Here is a 25,928-nt window from a genome sequence, read left to right on the forward strand (position 1 = left end):
TCGTTGTTTTGGTTCGAAGAGCCTCAGGCGAGAGGCCGCTCTGCCAGTATCAGGATTCTTCTATGCAGAGGAGGGCCTCACAAAGGTAGTGCTACGGATTTGGGTTTCTCACCTGCAGGGTGGGCAGTTGTCCCCGTCATATGTAGCTGCAGCCCTCACTAACATTAGCAGCTTTTATCATTCTATTGTTGGTATCAGAAGAGAGGAGATTCACAGGCGAGAGATTGCGATTCACCAGTAGCTAACAGCTCTCTAGAGAGAAGAGAAGAAACGGCCTATAGATGCTTGGATTCAGGAGCGCCTTGCTATAGCAAGGGCTCATCAGCAGACACTTTTAGATCAGAGAGCAGAGTATGCCTTTAACGCCAGAGAATCTTTCTGGACGCAGATCAGAGGTAAAGCTTTCAGGATGCTTCCAGAGGATCAGTGAGTTCATTCAATTAGTCACCTCAGAGGAAGTGCAGCCAGGATGCAGCAGATAGATGCAGCCATACCACTGGAGTGGATGGATACAGACCATTTTCCTATCTCAGAGTCCACCTGGTTGGGGGCTTTTATGAGGATAGGTATCCCTCTGCAGGTTATAGCCTTGGGGGATGCACATGAGGATACCCTTGTCTTTCAGGTTCATGGAGGAGGCAGACTCCACAGATCTTCAGAGGACATTCTCTTGGAGGCTCCTTTTCAGCCTATCAGGATTGCAGAATACATGGAGATGGGTAGAGACTCACAGTGGTATCTTGATCCAAACCCCATTCTCTTGGATCTTGGAGGCTTTGGTTGTATGGAGGTTCCCCTATTAGATCCTTGCAGTGGGATCCAAGGGAATGGGAGATAGATGAAGGGCACCGAGAGAAGAGCATCCCCTTCTTTCGTTACACGGTCAGAAATGCCAGGAGATTCCAGCTCAGTTGTAGAGGTTGGAGACCCTCTAGAGCTCCTCATTGGGATACTTTTCAGATTTTTGTAGAGATGCAGAAAAACTTTTGGAGGAGACTTTGGAAATCCCTCTAGAATAGTAAAATCACGTTATTCATCTGGCTTAGTATTCATGGAGGGATTGCAGTGAAGTTGTGGAGACCCAGGTTCGGGGCTGACCCTTCATGTCCTGGGGATCACTTGCTTGTTTGTCACTCACTGGTCCACAGGCTTTCTTCGAGGAATATGACACGGACACAACTTTCTTTGTTCGACGACACCTTGTGGAGTCATGCTTCCTCCAGGATGTTTCGTTTACTCCATTCAAATCTCCCTACGCTTCTGTAGACACATCTTGGGAGATTCTGGCTAGTATTATAGCATGGCATATTTGGAGAGCCATATGCACAGAGGCTTTGGAGGACTCCTAGGTTCACCCTTCTCAGACTATGGCCAGTATTTGGATAGATACTATACACACTTTGATGGCCATGTGGGCAAACATACAGGGAACCTCTAGGACTGCTACTGCTAGGAGGGTTGCTTTTCTCAGAGTCTGGGAGTTCTTCTTTCTTCTCTGACTCTCCTTGAGGGATCCCGCACTTGAGCTTGCTGTGCGGTTTTTATTCATACAATCTCATAGGCAAGTGAGCATAACATAGAAAGCTCATCTAGCATAGCTCAGAGGGTCATCATGCATGGATGCATGACCAACTTAGAGGTTTAGGAGACCATTGCACCAACATCCTGGTACTCTGAAGCCAGGCCTGATAAACAAATAGACCTATCAATGCCAATACATGGCTCCCACAGTACATCCCCCTCTTGACTCCAGGGACTAACTACAAACATGGAGTCACACACCATAAAAGAAATACATAATTTTAGGAGGGCAATCCAAGGTAGAGGACCTTTATTGACTCTTCAAACATTGATTTTAGAGGGACTACTCAAGGCAGAGAACCTTTAACTCAAACATATAAAAAATATAAAAGATTTCATTCATTTTATGCATAGCAAGGGCAGAGAACCCATGAGCCCAAAGTAGCTACTGCACAAGAGTGTGCACATCCTGATGCAAAGAGGTATGTCAGTCAAGAACCAGGCGAGAATGCCCTCGAATGATGTGTCAATGAAGGCCATACGAGCAGCTACCAAGGGAGATCACGTCATGACTCTCAATGTGCCGATTGGAGAGTCACCGAATGCGCATAAGAGTCTCAAAAAAATGAGCAAAAGTGCTGAAGGGAGCTGCCCAGTTGAAGATGCAAATCGTGGGCAGCTCAAATTAGATTCGTGAGCACCAACAAATCAGGGGCACTTGCTGCGAATCGGGAGCAAAGTGAGGGCAGCTCAGCTCAGTGGCTCATGCGCATTTGGAGAGGCAATGAGTAGCAGAGATGGCGCACCAATCGAAGCAGTCACTGAAGTGTATCGAGATTAGAGAAATTATACTTGACTGTTCGGGACAGTCAAACACCGCAATATCGCAATGTCGGAGACGATGAGGTTTGAAAAGATTATTCCCCGCTTTCGGAAGCCTCAAGTCCATGTACCAGAGTGTCGATACAGTAGAAATGACTTGTGGATAAGCTCGGGAAGCTCAAATCACTGGTGGAGGTCACGGGAGTCCAAATCTGAGCAAAAAATGCCAAAAAGTAGCCTAAAACTGCTTAGAATCACCTTCTGACAAGTTGTACGGACTCCTAGCACTGTCGCACAGCCGCCTACAGAGGTCCGTACAGCTGTATGGACAAAAAATTCAATTTTGATTTTCTCGAAATGTGCGGGACAGGGTCGTTTATGTTTGGGCAGTGCCAAAATGTCAAAAAACGTCAAAATTGGACCTCAAAGGGGCAAAAAACAGCCGCTGGACTGCTCCAAAAGAAGTTTTTGGTGACCAACTGACGAGGAATGTCCGCCAATGCTGAGGGAGAACCACGAACTGATGTGGGAGTGAACTGAACTCACAAACGAGGACTAGGAGCAATCACTAGGACATCGGAGTACTTGATGGCGAGGAACCATGGCGAGGCTAAGGGAGGGGAGGCTCTACCTTAGAGGAGAGGGGAGCTTCCATTTGCGGACTTCTCTCATCCTCTAGATAGAGCAAGAATAAGGGGAAGGTAGGAAGGGAGGCTCTAATACCAATTGAAGGAACATGGTGGAGAGAGGGAGAGAGAGAGGATAGGCTAGGGAGAGAGGAAGTGATACTCAAAAGGAGACATAATGAAATGGATGAAATGACTAGAGCAATGAACAAGAATGAAAGTACTCACATGTAGACCAAAGAGCTTGTAGCTTGATACGTGATTAATTTGACACTAGACAAGTACAGCTCTTATATAAGAGCACACACACACATATGAATACCTATGCATATGGGATAACTCCCAATACGACACGTGTCATCCATAGGACTCACTAGACTATAAAACACCCCCTAGACACCTAGTACACTTATCTTTGACTCACTTTGGCTTCATATTCCAACATGGTCTTTTTTTACCTCCAGTATCTTCCTTCTCGATTTTTCCTCGTCCTCCCTTATCATGAGATCTTTCTCCTTTTTTATTTACATTGCACCGTAGTATTTTTAAACCTCCTACCCACTCTACCCCTATGAAATCATGACCACCCCAACACACATTTAATTACACAACTGCCTCCTTATGGGTGCCCAACCAAGACTGCCTAGCCAGTCCTAGAGGTCCCATTCTGCAAACATGCACGGGGTGTAAAGTTTCTACTTTGTTTTAAGATTGAATCAAGGTTTTTGAAATTATATTTTGTTTTTAGCTATAAAGGCTGTATCATCTTGATTTTCAATCTACTTACTCTGCCTTTGGATTTCCTAAGTGATGATGTAACCACGAGGTTTAGTAATATGGGAGGATGCTCTTTGTAAGAGAATGTGGGGAGAAAATTGTCTCACGAGTCTCGAAGACTATTGAGAAGAAGATCAACTACCTGTTGAAGTGGCATCTTCTCATCGTGTATTGACAGCTGGATGCACAAGTCTTTTAGCTAGATTTAATGGTCGTTTACATTTTTATTCTCTTGCATTCTGAGCGTACTAAGTTTCCTTGTATTGACTAGCATCCTCGTGTGCGGTTCTTAATGTATCTTAGGCTAGTTGGGATTTCGGATTCCTGACCACAGGGATATGTTATCCTTAATGCTCATGTTTATGTGAGTAGGAGTTTGTTGGCTTCTCTGATCATACCAAAGCTCTTCCTTGGTCGCTTTAAAGTCTCATCTCCTACGTTTTTCTGCTTTCAGATCTTCTTGAACCATCTATTTATAGAAAACATGATCGAGTGTGCAATTTAACTAGATAAGAGCATTTGGGAAATGATTATACTTCCAAAATTTGGAGGAGAAAACCTGAGATGATATTGGTATTCATGTGTAACAGGAATTGATGATGTGTTTGTGCTTGTAAATGTATTGAGAAATCACTTGGACAACAGCAAGGTCCAAGATATGGATTCAATTGACTCAGTCATTCCAAAGCATGAAATGAAGCTTACTGTTACCTTTGCTGGCCCTTCAGTTGTTCTCACGACCTTTTCAATCCTTGCCTCCTTTTTTATCGCGTCCGTGGTTAGTTCAAGTTCAAATCTTAGTTTTTGTATTGTCTTCATTCTCTTCTCTTTTTTTGGGGGCCATGTTTATTTATTTATGCATCCTAACCAATAAATTAAATTTCTGCCCTGAAATGCATAGAATCCAATGCCAATAGTACGCTGGTTCTGCTGGCAAATGGGAATTACAGAAATCATACATACATGTGGAATGCTGCTCATATTCATCCCAATAATGTCGTTGGATGCACGAAGAGTAAAGGTAACTCTCCTTTTTCCCCCTCTATACATATTTGTTTTTCAGTTCGTAAATGGCATGATCCATTTCCGTGGTATGACAGAGGTATCTAAGTTATGGTTCCACCTAATGGCAAAACATAATAGAAAAAGTGCAATTGTATGCAGAAGTGGAAATCTTATCCCTTCCTCATTTATCAGCACAGCATACAGGGAAAGCAATACTATATTTGAAGATCCTGTTTTATGAAAAAGGGAAAAAGGAAGACTACTCCTATCGTGATACTACTACCTCTGTCTCCCTCAACCCTCCCTTGCTGCCTTGCCTCTTCCCATGCTCACTCCTATCCTGCCTTGCCTCGATCTCACACTCACTCCTTCACTGTCTGCTTCTTGCGTCTCTCCCTTGCTAACTCATCTCTCTGCTGGCAGCATTCTCGCTGCTCAATTTTCCCCGCCATCCCACTCTACCTTTCTGTTGTTTTGAGACTATAGATGGGACCCCTTATTACATTGTCTATGCATCAGATCTAATATTTATACATGATACCCAAAGTTCTCCCTAGAGGAAAATGATTAGGGACATTGGACAGCATCACTCCTGGAACATCAGGGTTGCATGCTGCAGCTAGTGATAGGGGGTAGCTCTCCTGTGGAATCTAATATGCGCAGCACTGCAGGCATCTTGGATTTGCACCAAAGACCTATCTCCAAATGTTGATAGAGAGTCCAAAGAACATCACCTCCAAAGAGGCTCCCGGTGTGTGCATGAATCAGAGCATCCAAGGCTAGATTTTGTCCACAAATCTGCAAACTGTTCGTTTACTAGTTGTAAACCATCTGGAAGTTCAATCCCTCTGAGAGTTCCCTCATCTACATGTTCTTGATGTAGCCATCCAAAGGCATTAGCAGCAATAGCATAGAGCAGAGGAGCAAGAGGATAGACTTGTGTAATATATCTCTTCAGTACGAAAGTTGAGTCGTTCCCCTTCAAACATAAATCTTGGTTGAGGCATTGGCTAGGAGAAGCTTGACAAAGGTAGTGAACTAGTAACCAAGACCCATGTCCTTCAAAGATTGGAGTAGAAAATCCCAACTTAATTTGTCATAAGCCTTGTCAAAATCAATCTTGAGAAAGCAAATATCCTGAAGAATTTCACTAGCATACTCACAACCTTCCCAGATGTCTATAATAGCTTTTGGCAAATGCCTTCCTTTGATAAATCTTGTCAGCTAGATCTTCAAGATCTGTTTTGAGTCTGTCCATTCTTCTAGCACGAATGATTGCTTTGTACTTTCTGGCTTCTCTTAGAATTCTTTGGGTGTTGGCAATAGCTATCTGCCAAGCCTTTGCTGCAAAGGTTTCGAAAGAAAAAGAATGAACCCAAACCTTGGTTTTGTCTTGAGAAGAGCCTCTCCTTCTTTCGTGACACCTGGAGAAAGGTAGAGTGGGATGGCGGGGAAAATTGAGCAAAGGTTGGAGACCTTCTAGAGCTCCTCATTGGAAAAAATTTCAGATTTCTGATGATTTGCATAAAGTTTTCTGGAGAAGTCTCTGGAAATCCCACGGGAATAGAAAGATCACTCTTTTCTTTTGGCTTTCTATTCATGGTGGGATTGTAGTTAATTTGTGGAGATCCAGGTTTGGGACGGACTCCATGTGTCCTCGTTGCCACTTTGTGGTGAAATGTGTTCAGGATTGCATATGGGACTGTAGACAGGCGAGGATCATTTGAAAGGGGATTGCTAGGATTTTCAGCACCTTTTCCAGGCACCTATCCCGGCGTGTGGTTATATTCAAACTCCTATAGTCAACACAAACACGGAGTTTGGCAGTCTCTCTTTTGGGCACCACTGCAATGCCACTGACCCATTCAGAGTAGTCAACAGGGTAGATCAACCCCTCTTGCTCCATCTTTTGAATATCAGCATGGACAGCCTTGCCATAGTTAGGATTCATGCGATATGGTCCCCTGATCACCGGGTTTGCTTCTGAATATAGATCGATGCGATGTTCCATGAACTCAACAGGTACTACCTTTAAATCCTTATATGACCAGGCAAAGACATCGACATACTCTTGAAAAAAGTCAGATAATGCAGCAAGGAGATAATCATGCTCCCAAACCCAACATGATACCTTAAGATGTCGCGGTTGGTCCTTTGTCCCAATGTTGAGTCCCGAGCATGGTCAACCTGAGGTATGCTTGTTGATGTGGAGTTGTTCGGTTCCTCTTCTCCCACTGCTTGGTGTGCAGGAGTATTATCCAAAGGAAAATCCCACGCTACTTCTTCCATCCAAGACCTTGAAAAGGACGGCTGGGTGTCTTCTTGAAATGGTTGAGATGTGAAGGCAGCACTTGGGGCCATTCTCTTTTTGCCTCTTTGTGCTTGCTTGAGCATTTTTCTGTACAGTAGTCCATCCACCTCGTATGTAGTTTCAAGAACCTCTTGTGTCGTTGGAAGGTCAGCTTCTGACAGGTATAAGTCGAGTAGGGCAAGGTCTGTGACATCTTCTTGCTTTGGGCTTGCCTGTTAGGTCTGAAGTTCTAGACTCCAGTGCGAATGTGAACGGTTCCTCCAAGTTGTCCAGTCTCCTGGTCCCTCCTAGGTCAGTTAGTATGTGCAACAATGGAGTCAACTATCCTTCCAAGAGTCATCTCCGCCACCACCCCCCTTCGGGTAACATCAGTCAGTATGTGGTCATTCTCTTCTTCTGCAGTTCCATGAGTGTCTCTTGCAATATCATCAGTATCTCCTTCAGTACCATCACTGTGCTCAGCCAATTCATCATCTTCCTATATAGCACTATTAGTCTCATGAGATTCCTCTTCCTCTATTGTCACCCCATGGTCTTTTTCCTGGTATGAGGCATCCATGTCGTGTGTCTCCATTACTGCATCATGGTCTTGTCTTTGAGTCACCTTGCTGACCTCTCCACCACCTTGTCTGGTACTTGTGGTCATCATTCACTGATACATGTGGAGATTATTATAAAGACCAAAAGGCATCTGTTCATACATTAGATCAGCCAAACCAGGTGCAAGCGCTTCTTGACTCACATCTTGCACCGTCTGTAAAGTACCAAGATGGGCTTCAGGATCCTCTTCTGGGCATAACTCCACCATGTTGATGGCTAAGGATCCCAAGGCCCCCATATGACAGCTTTTTCCTCATTTGGTCCAGCATGTTCCAACAAGTAGGGCAAGCTCTCACCATCATATCGTGCTGTTGTTGCATGGGTTTCATTTTGGAAGGGTGAATCCTCCACATAGGCCAACTCTCCTTTCCGTATGGGCCAATCTCCAAGTGCCCATCGCTCCTCAACCACTGCTTCTTCTTCTAAATCTTGCTCCCCAAGTAACACAAGTTGGACGAGCCCTACCAATAACCATGTCTATTTCTAGGGATGTGGATCCCAAAGACAACCGAACCTCATCACTTGACCAATCGTGAATGGCCCTTGTTGATTGCAACCATGGTCTTGTTGGGATAAGTATGATCAAGGGCTTGCTCTATGGTGCATGTATGCATCTAGGGGAGTCACATGTGTGTTTGTGTGTGTTGTAAAGGCATATCAAGTGCTATGATGTGTCTAGTGTGTGACCTAAGTGATGATGTAAGCCAAAGATCCCCACATGGGAGGTTCCTTTGATTTAGGCCAGTCCCACTGATGTAGGGACTGATTCCCACTGATGTAGGGGCTGATTGCCACTTATGTAGGGAAGGTATTACCTTCTCCCCCTTTCTATAAGAAAGAGTCCTCTCTCTCACAATCATAATAGAGAACCACCATTTAGTTTCATTGTGCTCTCACACCTCTTTCAAGATGCATCTATTCTATCCTACGGGATTCTACACTTGGTATCAGAGCTTTAGGTTCTAGATCTAGCCTAGCCTAGCATTAGATGCTTTCTCTAGCATAAACTACTAGTTTTCTCAAAGCTTCTTCATCTTCTCCGTTTTCCTCCTCCTTCCCCAAATCTGTGAGAGCTCTGTTCTCTACCTACAAGCGACCATTGTTCAAACCCTTTGAGCTGTAGACTCCTAGTGTACGGGCAACCTTCCAGCTGCAAGCAATTAGGGAAATTTCTTCTGTACACGCAACGCCAACACGAAGACTATCTGTCGATAAATCGCGCAATGCCACCTCTGTGCTTACCTATCTGCAAATCCCTCTGAGCTCGAGCTGCACGACACTACAGGCAAGCTGCTGTTGAAATCTGAGCTCGTTTGGTCAAGATTTGGAGGAGAAAATGCCAAAAAACCAGTCGATTTTCTCAAGCATCTACATGGCGACCTGGCGCAACATTGTGCCTCTTCTTGCTGGTAGCCCTGGTCTGGTATACTAGTGTTCTTTCTGCAAAAAAATCCCCTTGAATAGAGCTATGAGCTATGAGAATTGCACCCTCCAATCTACTCTGATCTCTGTTGACGGAATTCTGCATATTTTGGTCAAAAGGTGTTGAGAAATCACCATAAGTTTGGGGCTTTCATTATTTACTGCAGACTTTCATCGCTTTGATTGTACTTGAGTAGTAGAACTCAGTCATGGAGCTCATAAGTGTCCTTATACTTTGCATTTAGAATGATGACTATGTGATTCTCTCTTGATGAGTACTTGAATTGTAAAGATGACTAAGCCCAAGCAAATAGAGAAGTTGGATGGAACTAGTTTCCATACTTGGCAAACAAAAGCTGAGTTTATGCTTAAGAAGATATGGAATGTGGTGAATAGAAAGAAGTCTACAAAAGAAAAAGCTAATTGGTTGATCAAAGACAAGAAGGCTCTTGCTATCATTGCTTTGGGATTAAGTGGCTCATACATTCACCACATTGATGGCTTTGTAACTTCACATGAAGCTCGGGATCATCTTCTCACAGTATTTGGTGCACAAGGGAAGTGCTTCAAACATATCTTGCTCTTTTGGCTACAATTGGAAAAGGGAATGTGTTATTCCATAAAGAACAACAAAGAGAATCAAGCATTTCTTATGAAGAAGGACTACTTCAACAACAAAGCAAATCTGGCTGAAGGAAGAACTCCATCAGCAAATGAAGAAAATAAAGACTATGCTTTTTAAGCACTTTGTCTTTTGAATTTTTGTTTATCGTCACTTGGTTAAATTTTAAGGTTCTCTGCCTGGAGTAGTACTCCAAAAAGAATATCATATGTTATGTCTTTTGTAAATCACCTCTGGTCACCATATGATGTAGACCATGTGACATGTGTTTTGACTATCCCATTTCTGTGAACCTCACACCCTTGGGAACCCTTGCTAGCATGAGATCTTAGCCATGGATTTATCCTTGACCACCATGGGATGGCATGAGAAACTATGAGACTACATGTATCCTTGACATTGCAAGAGGCAACCCCTTGAGGGGGGGTATGTTGGGATAAGTATGATCAAGGGCTTGCTCTATGGTGCATGTGTGCATCTAGGGGAGTCACATGTGTGTTTGTGTGTGTTGTAAAGGCACATCAAGTGCTATGATGTGTCTAGTGTGTGACCTAAGTGATGATGTAAGCCAAAGACTCCCACATGGGAGGTTCCTTTGATTTAGGCCAGTCCCACTGATGTAGGGACTGATTCCCACTGATGTAGGGGCTGATTGCCACTTATGTAGGGAAGGTATTACCTTCTCTCCCTTTCTATAAGAGAGAGTCCTCTCTCTCACAATCATAATAGAGAACCACCATTTTGTTTCATTGTGCTCTCACACCTCTTTCAAGATGCATCTATTCTATCCTACGGGATTCTACAGGTCTACCGAGAAGTAGAGGATATGTGTGCTCAGCTTCCGTCATATCAAGTACGATAAAATTGGGCAGGAATGTAAATCCCCCGAACTTCATGTGAACACCTTTGACTGCCCCCATGGGCTTCACCTTGCGTTGATCCGCCATGCACACTTGAAAATGAATGTTAATTGTCAATTTTAAACCCAGTTGTTAAAGCGTACTCTTGGCGCATGATGTTCACAGCTGCCCCACCATCCAAGAAGACATCTTTCAGCTCCATCCCGTTGATTATCACCGTGATCTTGGGACTTTGTTCACACGTGAGGATAGCATAGGCTGATCAGTTGTCTTGTGTCAACATGTCTTGAACCAAAACTGTCTCTGGTGTGGGCCCACCCTGAATAGATCCCTTGTGGCAACCTCCTGGCATGCGATTCAAGAATGCAATAGTCTAGTGCTTGATCTGTGGAGACAATAGACAAAGTTGTTGTAGGGTGATGTTGGGCCTAAAATCCATTCCTTGAAGGCATAGATTTCTCACTTGGAGTTGGAGTACTTTTAGAGCTAGTGACAGGCCTCGATGGCTGTGAAGCCCTTTGGATTCTTTTTGATCCACTAACAGGAGAGGACAAGGGTAATGCATTCATGTGCCCACTATCCACCTTGGAGGAAGGAGGTGGGGATGCTCCTCTAGTGATTGAGTTGGTACTAGTCGGTGGTGAGGCCTTTGATATTGATGTTGAGTCATCCTTACTACTGCCACCTTTCGTTTGTGACCTTGTCACAGCTCCCAACACTGCACCGATCAAATGGGGGTTGTCATTCTCCCCTGCCACTACGATGTCAACCATGTTGACTTGGGATGATGATTCCCCTCATCCATTGGGACAATCTTTGGTGTAGTGGTCGTTGGTGTTGCACTGTGCACAAGAGGGTCCCTCGAATGGTTGTGTACAATCATCTTGGTAGTGGCCGTACTCGCCACATCTGTAGCACATGATAGGTTTGCAAAAGTTGGTACCTCTGGTTGCACCTCCACATCCACCTCAAAACCCACTTCCTACCACTTCCGGAAGTATTATTGGAGGCCTAGGGTCATTGGTGCGAGAAGTGGGTAGGACGTGCCATGGGTGTCACGGATGGTGCATGAGGTGAGTGCTGGTCGATGGTGTCAATGATGTGTGAGTGGTACAAGTGCAGGAGTGATGTGAGCAAGAGGAAGATTAAAGTGAAACAAAATCACAAGAGCCAACCCTCAACATGAATGGAACAGAACTCCAACCACATGACACAGGGTCTGTTATAGTAGGTGAAGGGAGAGGAGGGGATGAGAACACAACGGGAAGAGATTTTAGAGGAGCGAGCAGAGATGGAAAGAAGCATAGTTTATTAGAAGGAATGAATCATGCACTCACGAGAGTTACACCAAATGACTGATATACCCGGAGAATATACACACTAGGCGAGCTTTTGACTCTAGCCTCTCTCTCTCACTCACCCCCTCTACGCCTATGCTGGAGTGCACCTACCCCAATGCCCCCTTTCTCCCCCTTTCCCCCTCTTCACCTTCCCCTCATGTGCTCCTCCTCACTGGAAACCCCCTTCCCTCCTTCCTATTGGTTGTCTTCCTGTATCCTTAGCTGTTCCGCCGCTGTTTGGCATCTTCAGAGGTGACCTGAAATCCTCTTCGATTGAGCGAGGACACTGCAAGTGAATTCATCTTGATACCAGGCACATAAAGAACATCAGAAATTCTGAAATTTGTGCCATCCGTACAGGTAAGCATAATTTCACCCACTCCACACACTGAATAAGAAGAATTGTTTGCACAAGACACCCTCTTTCCAACGGTACATGCAGAGATGCAAAAAGACTCTTTCTGGAAGTGATATGCTAGGATGCACCACTATCAAAATACCATGTGTTCAATGTCTCAATGACACTAAAAGTGCATGCATCCTTCGAAGGGTCATAGCTGCAAGTCAGGAAAGCATAAGAATCATCCTCAATAGTGCCTGTAGGATTTGAACCAGCCACTTGAAAATCTGAAATGCAAGACAAAAAGGCATAATATTCTTCTACAAAGTGTGCTGTAGCATCCACTCCTTCATGTGCACTAGGGGCTGATGCATCTGAGACAGCCATACCCGAATTCCCGAATTCTTTTTCTTTTCCTTTGCTATTCTCTTCTTGCATTCACCAATATAGTAACCCAGCTTCTTGCAGTAGTATACCCTTCCTCTTTGTCTTCTCTACATCACCTTTAGCCTTATGAGAGGGCTGTCCAGAATCAGATTTATGCTGATGTGTAGGCTGATTAGCATGTTGCTTTTGCTGCCCTTTCCCTTTAGGCTTGAATTTTGAAAGCATGGCATGCTCGCCAGCCCGTGTGGCCATGTTCTTCCTGGTTTGCTCCTCTTGCAACAAGAGGAGAGAGGATTGGCACCCCCCCCTCAATGACAAATTCAGCAAGGTATGAAAACCGAGAGACGACTCAGGAAGAGAATTCAGAGTGATGGTAATCATCTCTGAATAAAGAATGATCTCATCTATATTCAGCAATTATTCCCTCAAATTTTGAATCTTGGTGAGGTGAGCATTCATGGAATCACCCTCATCCATATGTGTGTGAGATAGCTCTCTCTTTAGGAAAGAGACCCGAGCATCATTTCTGGCTGCAAACATGCTCTCCGAAATATTCCAAGCTGCCTTCGAGGTCTTGCATGACCGAATGTGTCGAATGATAAACCTTTTGACATAAAGGGAAATAACTGAAAGAGCCTGTGCATCACGTGAATCCCACTTTTTCTATTCCTGTGTGGGAGGCACCAGAGTAGGCAGCTCCTGGACCAGCTCCTCTCCTCGTTCTTGTCTGCTTGTCTCAGCCTCGTCATTCGTCTGTACAGTCCCGTATGACTGTATGCAATTCTGTACCTTGCACATACCGTCGTTGTACTACCCCGTACCGCCTTGCATTTCCATCGCCATCCGTCCGTACAACAATTGTGCAATATCACTGTTGCGCCGCACATCCGTACAATGTTCGTACAGTCAATCGTGCAGGTGATCCGTACTACGTACGGATTTTCGTAATTGCACCTTGTACTTGTAGCGCCGTACACCATACTTACATACTTGCTCCAGCATTCGTGCTTGCACATCAAGCACAAATGCGCGTCCGTATATATATGCCGCACGTTGTCTAACTGCCTTCCGTACAGTCACTGTAAGTGATTGTACCATACATTGTATTTGCGAAACAGTCTGTACAACTTGCACGGGACTGCTTCAACTACAAGAGTTGTGGTGAAGAAGGATTTTTTGTGCAGGTTCTTTTCTCTGCAGGGTCATCTTGCAGGGCCTTCTTGCAAGTGCATTTTGCAAGGATAGCCATTGTTTGGCAAAGCTATTTGAAGAGAAATTTGGGGCAGATTTTCTTGCTTTGTAGGCCTTGTAGATAAATCTGCAAATTTGGGGCTTTTGCAAGCAAATTGCACAATTTGGGGCTTTTAGTAAATTTTACCTCTTTCGGTTGCAATTTCCTGCAAGAATTTGGCGCTTTTGCATTTTGGATGCAATTTGGCAGTGAACAGACAATTTGGGAGTTTTGCAGGCAACTTTGGACTCATATTTAGTCACATTGCAGACATTTGCCATTTTTTTGTAGACAGTTTTGGTAGATTTTGGGCATTTGAATCTTGGTGCCTTTGATAGGTTGTGACAGCAGGATCAAAGATGCACAACCAAAGTCTTCAAAAAAATCTGCCCAAAATGACAGCTAGGAAGGGATTTCGGTTGTCAGGTTTTGCTGCATTTTTGTTTTATCTGGCAGATATGGCTTTGAACAACCCCAATAAGGTTTTTGGTGTCCTCACACAGGAGGATAACACTTCTTCTTGATGTGTTGCTTTCCCTTCGTCTCCCTTCACTTGGTATAATGTGTGTCATGTGGCTCGAGTTTCATCTCATTCACGTTGAAGGTTGGCTCTTGTGACCTTGTTTCGCTTTTGTCTTCTCCTCCTCATTCACCCCCTCCCAAGGATTCTTGCACCTCTTCTTGGTTTTGCACTTGCACATCATTGAAACCGTCGTCTACCCAGTACTTGTATCACACTGAACTTGTGCCACCACTTATAGCATAGACGCTTGCACCATCACCGAGCGATCTACCACACCAGCGCTTACGAGAAGCCTTTCTTAGCTTCACATCCACACCCAATATTTCCTGTATCACACACTCTTACACCTCACACCAGTGGCCTTAGGCCGCTGGTACGCTGGTAACACCTTCGGAAGGGATCGGACCTCTTCTCATACAAAAAAAAATCAGCCCCCCTAGCCGAGTGTCCTAGTAATCACTAATCCAAAGGCCATTGGATTTATTCTAATTAATATGTGCACCTGTTGCATAGCAAAATAAATCCACGGCTGCCTTGAAAGACATGAGATTCTATGGAATGGCATCCAAAAAAATAGTAGTGTCATCAGCCACCTCACTTTCCAAGAGCTCATCATCCGGTTTTTGGGAAAATCTCATCCGAATAATGTCTATCTGAGATCTTAGAAATAGGTTCATTGCTTCAGCCACAAATAGACACAACAAGGGGGCAATAGGGCATCCCTAGTGAATTGTTCTAGAAATTCAAACCTCTCTCTTCTTTCTTCTCTAATACGCACTTGGCTATGGGATGATCTGTACAAAGAAGAAACTCCTGTAATCCATTTTGTTGAGAATCCAAAGAGTAGATGGGTACCCTCCCAAAATGCCGAATTTACTTTTTCATAAGCTTTCTTGACATCCAAGAGATTAAATTTCTGCTACATCCCTTTGGGATAAGATGAATGAGATACTCTGCAAGTGAATCAGCATAGTACCAGAGTCCTAAACACCCGTAGGGCTGAGGTAAATGGTCCGCAATCATGTCCCAAAAAGCAATAAAGAAGAAAGGTGTCAACCCATCTGGACCCGTGTATCTACCCTTGTCAAGGGTGAGGTGTGTAGTCATGAATTCCAGATTGGTAAAAGCTGAATCAAGTGAGACTCTCATGTGTGGTTTCACCAATGCTAAAATACACTGCCAAACTCTGTGTTTGGCATCATCTTTGGCAGGTATGTTAGGATTTGTTGACTGAAGGGAGTCATAAAAATACGTAGCCACACACAAAGCAGCATCAAGATCTATTTGCAAAACCTCATCGAAGTCGATAAGCTGAGAAACACTTTCTCTATCTTGTATCGGATCAACAGTAGAAAAAAACTGTTATTGAACCTTCCCCCATTTGAATCCAAATGCATAAAAGGCATACTTTTCTCTTTGATCTAGCAAAATCTGATGAGCCCGAAATGGCACTCATGAATTCAAGCATTTGTAGGTCTTTTTTGTACTTCCCATTGTAGGGCTGCTAACTACTAATGGAGGCCCATCACCCATCTGAGAAAATTATGTCTCTTGGTGCTAGTAATATTATGATAGAAATCACTAACACCAGATAGGGCTGCTACCACATACAAAGATGACACTCCAGCCTGCAAATGAGATACCCAAATCTGCAAAACATTCTATGTGAGGCCTTTCTCTGCATACAAGGCATCTAGGATCTTGATATTGGCAAATTGATGCGTTGCATGAGGCTCAAAGATCCAGAGAACAATCGGCTCTAAGGATCAAACCCCTGATACAATGCATATCGAGCCACCTCCTTGGTAATGCCCAATCATCAATATAGAACATCTCAATCCATGCATGGATGTGAATATGTAGCCTGTTATTTGACCACGAGAGCAAGAGCGAATGCGGTTGGCTCTGAAAGGCATCTTCTATCCAAATATCTTTGTCACTAAACTAGAATTGGAAGTTATGCCAAGCTGCTCTCTTTCAAAGACCTTCTTTTCCCCCCTTTTTGTCTAAAGGCAGTTGAAGTCCCCTCTAATAATCCATGAGTTTGCAATGGAAGCCCAAGAGAGAAGTTGCTTCCAGAAAAGGACATGACCCCCACTATTGTTGGGGGCATATAGGTTAAGGAGCTGAACCCTTTTGTCCACCAATAACCAAAATGATCTATTGTGCTCTAGAGGGTATAATGATACCATGTCCAACCACAAGGGGAAGCCAGAAATCCGAAACTGAATGCATGTTGTCCCCCTAGTGCCTAGAGTGGGGAAAAAAAAAGTATGACTTGCAATCAATTTACTTGACTTTGAGAAATAAATCACATCTAGTTTGTATTCTTGAATAAAAATAATGTCAATATATCCCCTAGTATCACCTGGATGAAGCTAATTAGCAGCGATGAGGCACATCACGAAGGTCCTATGTGTTTCAACTAATGAGATCAGACAATCTTTATCTATGTGATGAGCATGTCTCATATTTGGGATACAAACAAGGGTAGCATACAGAACCAAAACAAGCTTTGTCCTGCAATGGTGGAAGCAATGTTGAGGGACTGTAGGGACCATAAGAGGTGGCATTGGAATATGGTGTGGATAGCTAACTACAAAAAATAAGAGCTAGAAAGGAAAAACTTAGAACCGTTTTAGATCTGCTTTCGCTGGACATCATGAGGACCTTCATATGGATAAGAAGGGGAGAAGGAAACTGGGAGGGTAGAGCTGGAAATCTTAAAGGAAAGCTATGGAGAGGGAAGGGTTGAGAGAGGAAGAGGGAGGGTGAGAGGGGAGAGGGAGGTTCTGAGAGGTGAGAGGCTGAAAGTGGGAGAGGAAGAGGTTGAGATGGAGAGCTAGGGGAGCAGCCAGAGAGCGAGCATGACAGGGGAAGGATGTCTTACCTTTGTATTTAGGAATGCAACCATTGAAAAGTGTATACTCTATGAAACAGGTATTTGGTGAGCATGGCCATATGGTCAGCTGGTGGATCAGTTATTGGGATCCTTTGCCCTTGGTTGCACCTGAGCTCCATCACTTGTGACAAGTAAATTATGAAGTCCCATATCTTGAATACTTCCATGAAAAGGGCTAGCCTGTAGATAGTTGGAAGATATGCAGCCCACAAATTAAAGCACTAGCTCCAGGAAAAGCGCCTTATTTTATTTTTTACCAAGATTTTTTAGCCATTCAAAATGTTTCCATAAAAAGAAAATATGCATAATTATTTGAGGGAAACTTTGGATCTCTAGATTTTATGTTTCGTCTTGAAGATTTCCTCTAATTCATAATCATTCTCAGGCAGGTATGGTTGACCCAAGCCTTTGGCTGATTTGTGGAGTGAGGAGAGCAAAAGGTATGCATTAGAGATTTATTATTGTTTCTTGCACATGTACCTGTCATATTCTGTTTGAAAACAATCTAGGCTCCTCTTTGAATTATGAATTGATACTGGTGCTTTTCAGAAGCAAAATCTGCATCAAAACAAAGTGAAACAGATGATCCTTCTAGTGAAGAACACACAGTCAGCACTCCGATTTCTATCCTGGTTGCTAGGTTTTATTCTCCATTGTTCAAATCTGACATCTTCAAAATCAGCGTGGTAAACTACACTTTTGGATGAACTATGTTGGATAAACAGCATGTGACCTATGAATAGAATTGTGAACTTTTTGTATCAACGAATACTAGAATTTTTACACTATCTTTTGGCAGACATTCCTTTTTGCAACTTTTCTTGCTTCAACAATATACTTGGGATTTTGGAAAGTACAGCATGGATTGAATCTTTCAGAGATTACTTTGAAAGGTGAGAACCAGTTTACCAACATATTAAAACTAGAGATGATACATGAAAATGTAATTAATTTTCACTCAAAATGTTGTGCTGAATCTTAATGTCGAGATTGTGATCTCTTTCTATCCAAAATAATATTGTGCTGAGCTGGCTCATGATATGACTATTTTTTTGAATGCCACAACACATAACCTCGCATCTAATCCCCTTCCAGATAAACCTCGCATGTCTACAATCCCATAAACAAAGGTGAAAGGACTCCTCAACAAAGAGGGAATGTGGGCAAGTAGAGTCTCACCTGAACCTAGACCTCCACAAGTTTACAGCAATCCCTCCATGTATAGAAAGCCAAAAGAAAAGAGTGATTTTTTAATCCCCGAGGGATTTCCAGAGTCTTCTCCAAAAGCATTTTTGTAGGTCTATTGAAATCTTAAAATTGTTCCAACGAGGAGCTTTGGTGGGCTTTCAACCTCTAAGACAGAGTTGAAACATCCTAGCCTTACTAGCCATGTATCAAAAGAGTGGGAGGCTCTTCTCACGGTTCCTTGCATCAATCCATTCCCACTGTCCAGAATCTCCCTGCTAATACTTTATGGGAACACCTCCATAGAGCCAAATACTCCATGAACCCAGGGGTATGTGATTGGGTTAGGGACTAGATACCAACTTAAAGTTAAAAAACATTGCTCTTGCACATACATTGGCTAGTATTTTTGGACAAATACTATACACACTTCAGTGACCACTTGAGGAAGCATGTAGGAGTCTCCCAGGGGAGTCTCTACCATGAGGACTATCTTCCTCAGGGAGTGGAGTCGCTCCCTGTTCTTCTCCAAGTCCTCCATAGGGTTGAGGTGGCACTTTCAGCCTCAACCTTAGATTTTTTCTACCTCTCTTACTTGATGTTGATTCTGCCCTATAAGGGTGTTTGTTTACTCGTGCCTTGCATGATGTACTCCTCCCTTGAGTTTTGCTCTTAGAGTTTCTTTCATACTCAATAGAGGTCTTTTCTTTGAAAAAAAACACCTATACACATACCAAAAATCTTGACAAGTTCAAAAACGATGTCCACAGGGATATCCTCATGCCTGGAGCTGAATAGCCTGCCCCCAAGAGTGAACATTAAAAACCAAGGCATCCCTTTCTAAACCTCGTACTGAATGGGGATACTTGGCCTCATAAAATCCCCAAGCCAAGTAGAGTTATGGTGAGGCCTACCATATGTAAAAACTAATCCAAGCGTAGTGGTGTATCATTCTATTGAATTCTCCTTTCACTTCCTCTGAGGTGAATAAACCATAGAAGAAATAGGTCATCTCACTCATTTAGGCCAGTGAATATAATACGAAGCACCATGATCATCAACTCTGTTGTCATCCCACATGACCGGTTGCCTATCAATCTCCTCTTGAGAAGACGGGGGACTCTCTGGCTATTAATCTTGAAGGTGCCTCAAGTTTAGGATGGCAGCCATAAGAGGATAGAAAGAGATCCTAAGATATGCTGATCTAAAAATCCACGCAGTACTATCCATCCGAAAACCACCCATGGAATGAGAGTAGGATTTTTTTTAAAATGATAAAAAAGACTTCTATTAAGCATGAATAAAACCCCGCAAGAGCAAGCTCAAAGCGGAAATAAAATTCCAAAAAACTCCTCCTCAAATGAGGTAGGAAAAATCCAACGTTGAGGCTGAAAATGCCAAAGAAACACAGCTCTCCTAGCGGAGGTGGCTCTAGAGAATCCTTGTATGCTCATCCAAGTGGTCATCAATGTATGTATGGTGTCTGCCCCATACAAGCCAAAGTATGAGAGGGCTGTACCTAGAATGGTCTAAAGCCTTTGGGCATCTGTTACAATAGAGACACCCCATGCAGTTGCTATCTTTAGGCGTTGACCACATGTTGACCATGTGTCAACACAGGTCAGCCACACAACATGAGGGGTTGACCACATGGGTTCATCCATGAGTACTATCCGGGGCGACCATGCGTCGACACATGTTAACCACATGTCGACATATGTCGACCACAGGCGCGCTGCCCTCTCACCTGCGCGCTGCCCCTCCCTCCCTACCTACTCTTGAACTGCAGCCTGCTCCCCCCCGTGCCTGCTGCTGCTCCCCCCTGCTGCAGCCTACTCCCCCCCCGCGTGCTGCTGCCTCCCTGCACGCCCCCCCCCCCCCGCGCTGTTGCCTGCACGACCCCCCCTGCACCCTCCCCTCCCCCCCTGCTCTTCCTTGCTGCCCCCTTGCTGACTCCTCCTTCCTGGCTTCTTCTTCTCTCTCCCTTCTTCCTTCACCCTCTCCTTCATCTGAGAGTACCCCTATTCTCTTATAGGAGTCTCCTAGGTTTCAGGAAAGCGGACGGAGTTATTTATTTTTTGTGTTTGAATCGGCCAACACACCTCAATTGACGAATGGGTTCCCATTCAGTCAATCCATCTCCGCTCACACCGGCCGCGAGAACTGTCACTTTCTCAAAAGACGAGCTGCAGCAGTTGCAAAAGGATTTGGAGCATGAGTGTTCCACGAATCTCTTCGCACGCATTCATGGCTCCCACCCCTCCAAGTCATAAGCTAGAGATTGGATGCTTGCGGCGCTTCCTCAAGAGCTCGCCCCCCACCTTAAGGATGTTCGTTTGTTGGGACGAGGTTTCTTTCAGGTGTGCCTAGATTCCTCGAACGTCACGAGAGACCTGCTACAGGCCGGGTTTCTACTTCTAGGCTACAGGAGGATTTTTTTGTTTCCTTTTCAACTGGGATTTGACCCAGTTGAAGAGGACAAGCAGGGAGTTTCTGTTTTCATCAGGCTCCCTGGTCTCCCCTCAGTTTATCACCGGCTTCTTTCAATTATTGGCGAGAGGTTTGGTGTGGTAGCAGAGATCCCCCCTCTTCCTGGCGAGCCCTCTTTGGCTGCTGAGGCGGTCAGGATGGATGGGGTACCCAGAGTTAGGGTCATTGTCCAGGACCCCAATATTTTAGATGACCACATCATGCTACAGCGACCCGATGGGTCTTTCTTCCGCCAGAGATTTGAGGTTGCAGGTCGGCAGGACCAGTGCAGGATTTGCAGATCCTCGGGGCACTTCGCCAGAGATTGCCCAAAGAAGAAAAAGAGGCCCAGAAAGCAACCAGCTCGTACTAGCTTACGACAGAGAGCAGGAGCAGGACCTACCGCTTCACAGGCACGGTCTCAGACACGGGCTCCCCCCCCTCCTAGGGCTACTCGAGTCCCTTCTGCACCTCGCACCACCTCTGGCCCACAATGGGTTCCGATCACGGTTAGGCCCTCTACTTCAGTTCACACATCCACCTCTTCGGAGGCTACCCCCTTGGAGCCTCGGGAGGAGACTAGTGTTCAGGAGCCTTGTTCGACTCCACCCTTGGATCAAGCTGTACCTTCCTCAGCAGCCCAGGTTATTGGCACCTCGTCCGCAGCACTTTTTGATCAAGATCCAGTACAGGTGCCTCCCTCTTTGGACAGAGGGAAGGGGGTCTTACATTCTCTTTTTGCTTCAGTAGGAATCCTTCGTACCCCCTCCCCAGGATTGGCTCAGCGGAACTCCTTTTCCGCTCTGGAGGACCTCTTTAACCTCCAAGATGATGATTTTGTACCCTCCACTTTTGGAGAGCCAGTTATCGGCATCCCTTTTGAGAGATCCTTCTCTCTCTCACCTGTGGACTTTCCTCCCCTTGGACCTCATGTGTATGGCATGAGGTCAGCTCTGATAGAGGTTTCTTTTTCCGCCACCAGGTCGGGTAAGGTATTCCAACCCACTTCTTCCCACCGATGAGGATAGCCAGTTGGAATATACCGGGATTGGGCAGCATCCCTCATCACCGTCGTAGACAACTGATCAGGAATCAGCTCCATCCAGGTGTTTTAGGTGGTTCCCTTGACATTCTTTATCTTTAGGAACACAAACTGGATGTTAGAGATTGCTCCAAGTCAGGTAAGCTGCTCTCAGGCCGGACTTTTTATCTTCCTGCCTTGGGAACTAGAGGAGGTACATGCATTTCGATTTCAGATTCTATTCTCCCTCTGGTCATTGGACACGGTACCATAACCCCCTCCAGGGCCTAGTGGGTTTTGCTTCTGATTGACGGATGTAAGGTTGGTTTCCTCAACCTCTATGCTCCGAACAACAGAGGGGACCGTGTTCTGTTTTGGAAAGAGTTGCTCTGGTGGGCTGACGTTGCGGATTCGTGGATTATTGGAGGTGACTTCAACATGGTTGAGGCACCGTTGAGGCACCTTCTGATAAGAAAGGGGGCAGAGAAGGTGGTATCCACTCCCTCGAGAGAGCAGCCTGGGATGCCTTCTTCTTCAGGTTCAGTGGCAGAGATGTTTGGTCAGATGATGCATTTCATATTCAGTCTCAGTCACTTTTTTTCCTGGTCAAACCATAGGGCGCAGAACTATACATGCTCGGATTGACAGATTCTATGTGGGTGACTGGGCTCTTGATAGAGGGGGGACAATTTGCATTGCACCTGGTGTTTCCACTTCAGACCATTTTCCGGTAGTTTTGTTCATCTCAGAGCCTCATCTGAGAGGACGGTCTCACAATATCAGGATCCCCGATGCCTTATACATAGATGAGACTCTCACAGAGGCAGTGTTGGAGATCTGGGTTTCTCACATGCAGGGGGGGGTGGCCGGTCCTTCACATGTGGCCACAGCACTTACCAGTATCAGCGACTTTTATCACTCCGTTGCTAGTGCTCAGCGAGGTGAGGTACTTAGGCGGGAGATTGGTATCCGCTAGTGGCTGGCAGCCTTGCAGAGGGAGGAGCAGAGACGACCAACAGATGCTTGGATACAGGAGCGCCTTGCTGCGGCAAGGGCTCACTTGCAGACTTTGCTTGATCAGAGAGCAGAGTATGCCTTCCATGCACGGGAGTCCTTTTGGATACAGATGGGAGGGAGAGTCAATAAACACTTTTTCTCTACACTTGGTCCCAGACATAGTAGAGAGAGTGTCAGGCAGCTTATTGACTCTGACCGCGTTTTGCAGTCTCATCCGGAAACCGTTATGCACTTAGCGACAACTTTCTATGCCTCCGTACTTTCCGCAGATCCTAACACACAGGCCAGGGATGTGGCTAGAGATGAAGTTTGGCAGAGTTTACCTGTGTTGGTCACCCCAGAGATGTTATGCTCACTTGATGCTTGCTTTACCAACACAGAATTCAAGACTGTTCTCTCCGCCCTTCATAAGGGCAAGTGCCCTGGTTCCGATGGTCTTACTCCTTTTTTTATAGTCTTTTGGGATATGATAGGTGATCATATTACTTCAGCCCTGCAGGGCATTTGGGACTCGGGTGATATGCCTGACTCACTGACCGAGGGACTCATTCACCTTATCCCGAAAGGTGGCAACAGGAATTTTGTATCCCATTGGAGACCCATCACTCTTTTGGGCACTCTTTACAAAATCCTTGCCATGGCGATCAGCATCCGATTATAGCCCCTTCTTCCAAACCTCATCCATGATACTCACACAGGCTTTGTGCATGGCAGCAGCATTTTTTATAATGTCTTTTCCTTTTGGGAAGCCACAGAGTGGGCTATGCAGAGCCGGGCAGAGGCTGGCAGTTCACTCCTGGACGTCTAGAAAGCCTATGACAGAGTAGATTGGGGTTTTCTTGAGGGCACTCTTCTACGGTTTGGATTTTCAGATGCTTGGATTAGAGGGGTGGCCTCCCTTTACAGATCAGCCCACAGCCAGGTTTTGATTGGAGGGGTAAGGGGTCACAGGTTTCAAATTTCCAGATCCGTTCGTCAGGGATGCCCTTTAGCCCCCTTCCTCTTTCTTTTTGTGGCAGCAGCTATGAGTATCTTCCCTAGATCTCAGGCTGAGCTTTTTGGGTTGAGATTGCCCTTGAGACAGGAGAAGGAGCTTCTTGACTGTGAGTTGGCTGATGACACTGCTATTTTTATTGAGGCCTCTTCGCAGTCACTTGATTCTTTCCGGACAGCCTTGGATATTTTTTGCTCAGCTGCAGAGGCACACATTAACTGGCATAAATCCTTTGGCTTTTGGATTAGTGATGAGGACACTCCAGGCTGGGGAGTTGACATTGGCTTTTCCTGGATTCAGAGGGGTGTTCCTATCAGGTATTTGGGATGCCAGGTAGGATTGGGCATCTCTCCAGCACAACAATTTGCCCCAGTACTAGAAAGTATAAGGAAAAAGCTTCTTTTCTGGAGCTCTGCCAAACTCGACCTTGCATCTAGAGTTGTGGTAGTGAACCAGGTTCTCTTGGCCACCGCCTGGTTTGTGTGTTCTTGCTGGTGTTGTTCTAGGGATTGCATCACTCAGCTTATTAGACCAGCCAGGAATTTTTTATGGAGTGGACTTGATGGCACAGCAGATGTTGCAGCGAGGGTGGCCTGGGAGACCATTATTCCCCCTACATGTGAAGGGGGCCTTAATATCATTGACCCGGACTTGCAGTGCAGGGCATTGCTTTGTAAGGTGGTGGTGAGTGGACTCATGCCTGGGCAGGAACCTTGGAAGGATTTCTTTTTTGGACGCATTCAGGCTTGCACACCAACCTTGGGAGATGATTGGGTGGATAGGCCTCGCTGGATTTTTACTTCCGCCCCTCTCAAATCTCCTGCCTCTCCTCTCATGATTGCCATCCTGAAAGCTTGAGGGAGCTTCAGGAACACTCTTCGGAGGATTCCACCTTCTACCGTCAAAGAGATTGATAGGCAGCCGATCATTTGGAATGATAGTATACTTGATGAGCATGCCAGACCACTGGGAAATTCCCATTACATGCAGTGGTCTAAATGGGAGAGAGGCCCCGCCTACGTTGTAGGCACTTGGAATGCTTTTATCAGGCTACCTGAGGATCAGAGACTGCAGTCCATGAGTCATCTCAAAGGGGTAGCACGCAGGATTCAGCAGTTTGATGTAGCCATCCCGATGGAATGGATAGTTGAGTTGCCTATTACTTCCACCACTTGGATGGGAGCTTTTTCGCGGAGAGCAGTTCCTTTACAGGTGATCGCTCTTCGAGGTCTCGGGGAAGATGCACTGGTCTTTGACGTTGGGGATGGAGGTATACTCTCTATATCCAATGATGATATTCTTCTAGAGGTTGCCTTTCAGCCTGTCAGGATTGCTGGTTTTGTGGACCATGGAGCTGGCTTGCAGTGGTACTTAGATCCCGACCCTCTGCTCTTGGCCTTGGGATCCTGGAGGTTGTGGTTATATGGAGGTGCACCTATCAGGTGCTTGCAATGGGACCCAGGAGAGTGGGAGTGGATAGACCATGGGCACCGAGAGAGGGGGATTACCTTCTTTCGTTTCACGGTTGGTAATGCCAGGAGATTTCAGCTGAACAGTAGGGGTTGGATTCCGTCCAGAGCCCCCCATTGGGAAAGCTTCTTCATCACCGCAGATTTGCGTAGAAATTTCTGGATGAGGCTCTGGAAATCCCTCAGAAATAGGAAGATCACTCTTTTCTTTTGGCTTTCTATTCATGGAGGGATTGCAGTGAACCTGTGGAGATCACGATTTGGGCTGATCCCACTTGTCCTCGCTGTCATTCTGCAGAGGAGTGCGACATTGCCTTTGGAACTATAGTCAGGCAAGGACTGTTTGGAAAGGGGTTGCTCGGATACTCAGCATCTTTCATACTTCCCCTTTCTTCATGACTTGGGGCTCGATCGCATGGTTATCCCTTACTGGGCCCAAGGTGTTTTATGAGGGTGAGCCTTCTTCTTGGGCACTCTCGGTCCG

The 25,928-nt window shown here is 45.3% G+C and overlaps 1 protein-coding gene across 3 annotated transcripts in view; it reads left to right on the forward strand.

Moving 5' to 3' along the window:
• The window catches only part of LOC147884641 (uncharacterized), a 186,348-nt gene that overhangs the window by 98,132 nt on the left and 62,288 nt on the right, over window positions 1-25,928 (forward strand). For all 3 annotated transcript variants that reach the window (XM_087397364.1, XM_087397363.1, XM_087397362.1), the window contains 5 exons: window positions 4,337-4,524; window positions 4,648-4,767; window positions 17,675-17,729; window positions 17,839-17,975; window positions 18,089-18,182. In XM_087397364.1, coding sequence (XP_087253490.1) covers window positions 4,337-4,524; window positions 4,648-4,767; window positions 17,675-17,729; window positions 17,839-17,975; window positions 18,089-18,182 — 594 coding nt within the window. The remainder of the gene's footprint in view (window positions 1-4,336; window positions 4,525-4,647; window positions 4,768-17,674; window positions 17,730-17,838; window positions 17,976-18,088; window positions 18,183-25,928) is intronic.

This window comes from Dipteris shenzhenensis, chromosome 26 (genome assembly GCF_047967505.1).
Source record: "Dipteris shenzhenensis isolate YYH24624 ecotype China chromosome 26, Dip_SZ_1.0, whole genome shotgun sequence".
In the NCBI taxonomy this organism is placed as follows: Eukaryota; Viridiplantae; Streptophyta; class Polypodiopsida; order Gleicheniales; family Dipteridaceae; genus Dipteris; species Dipteris shenzhenensis.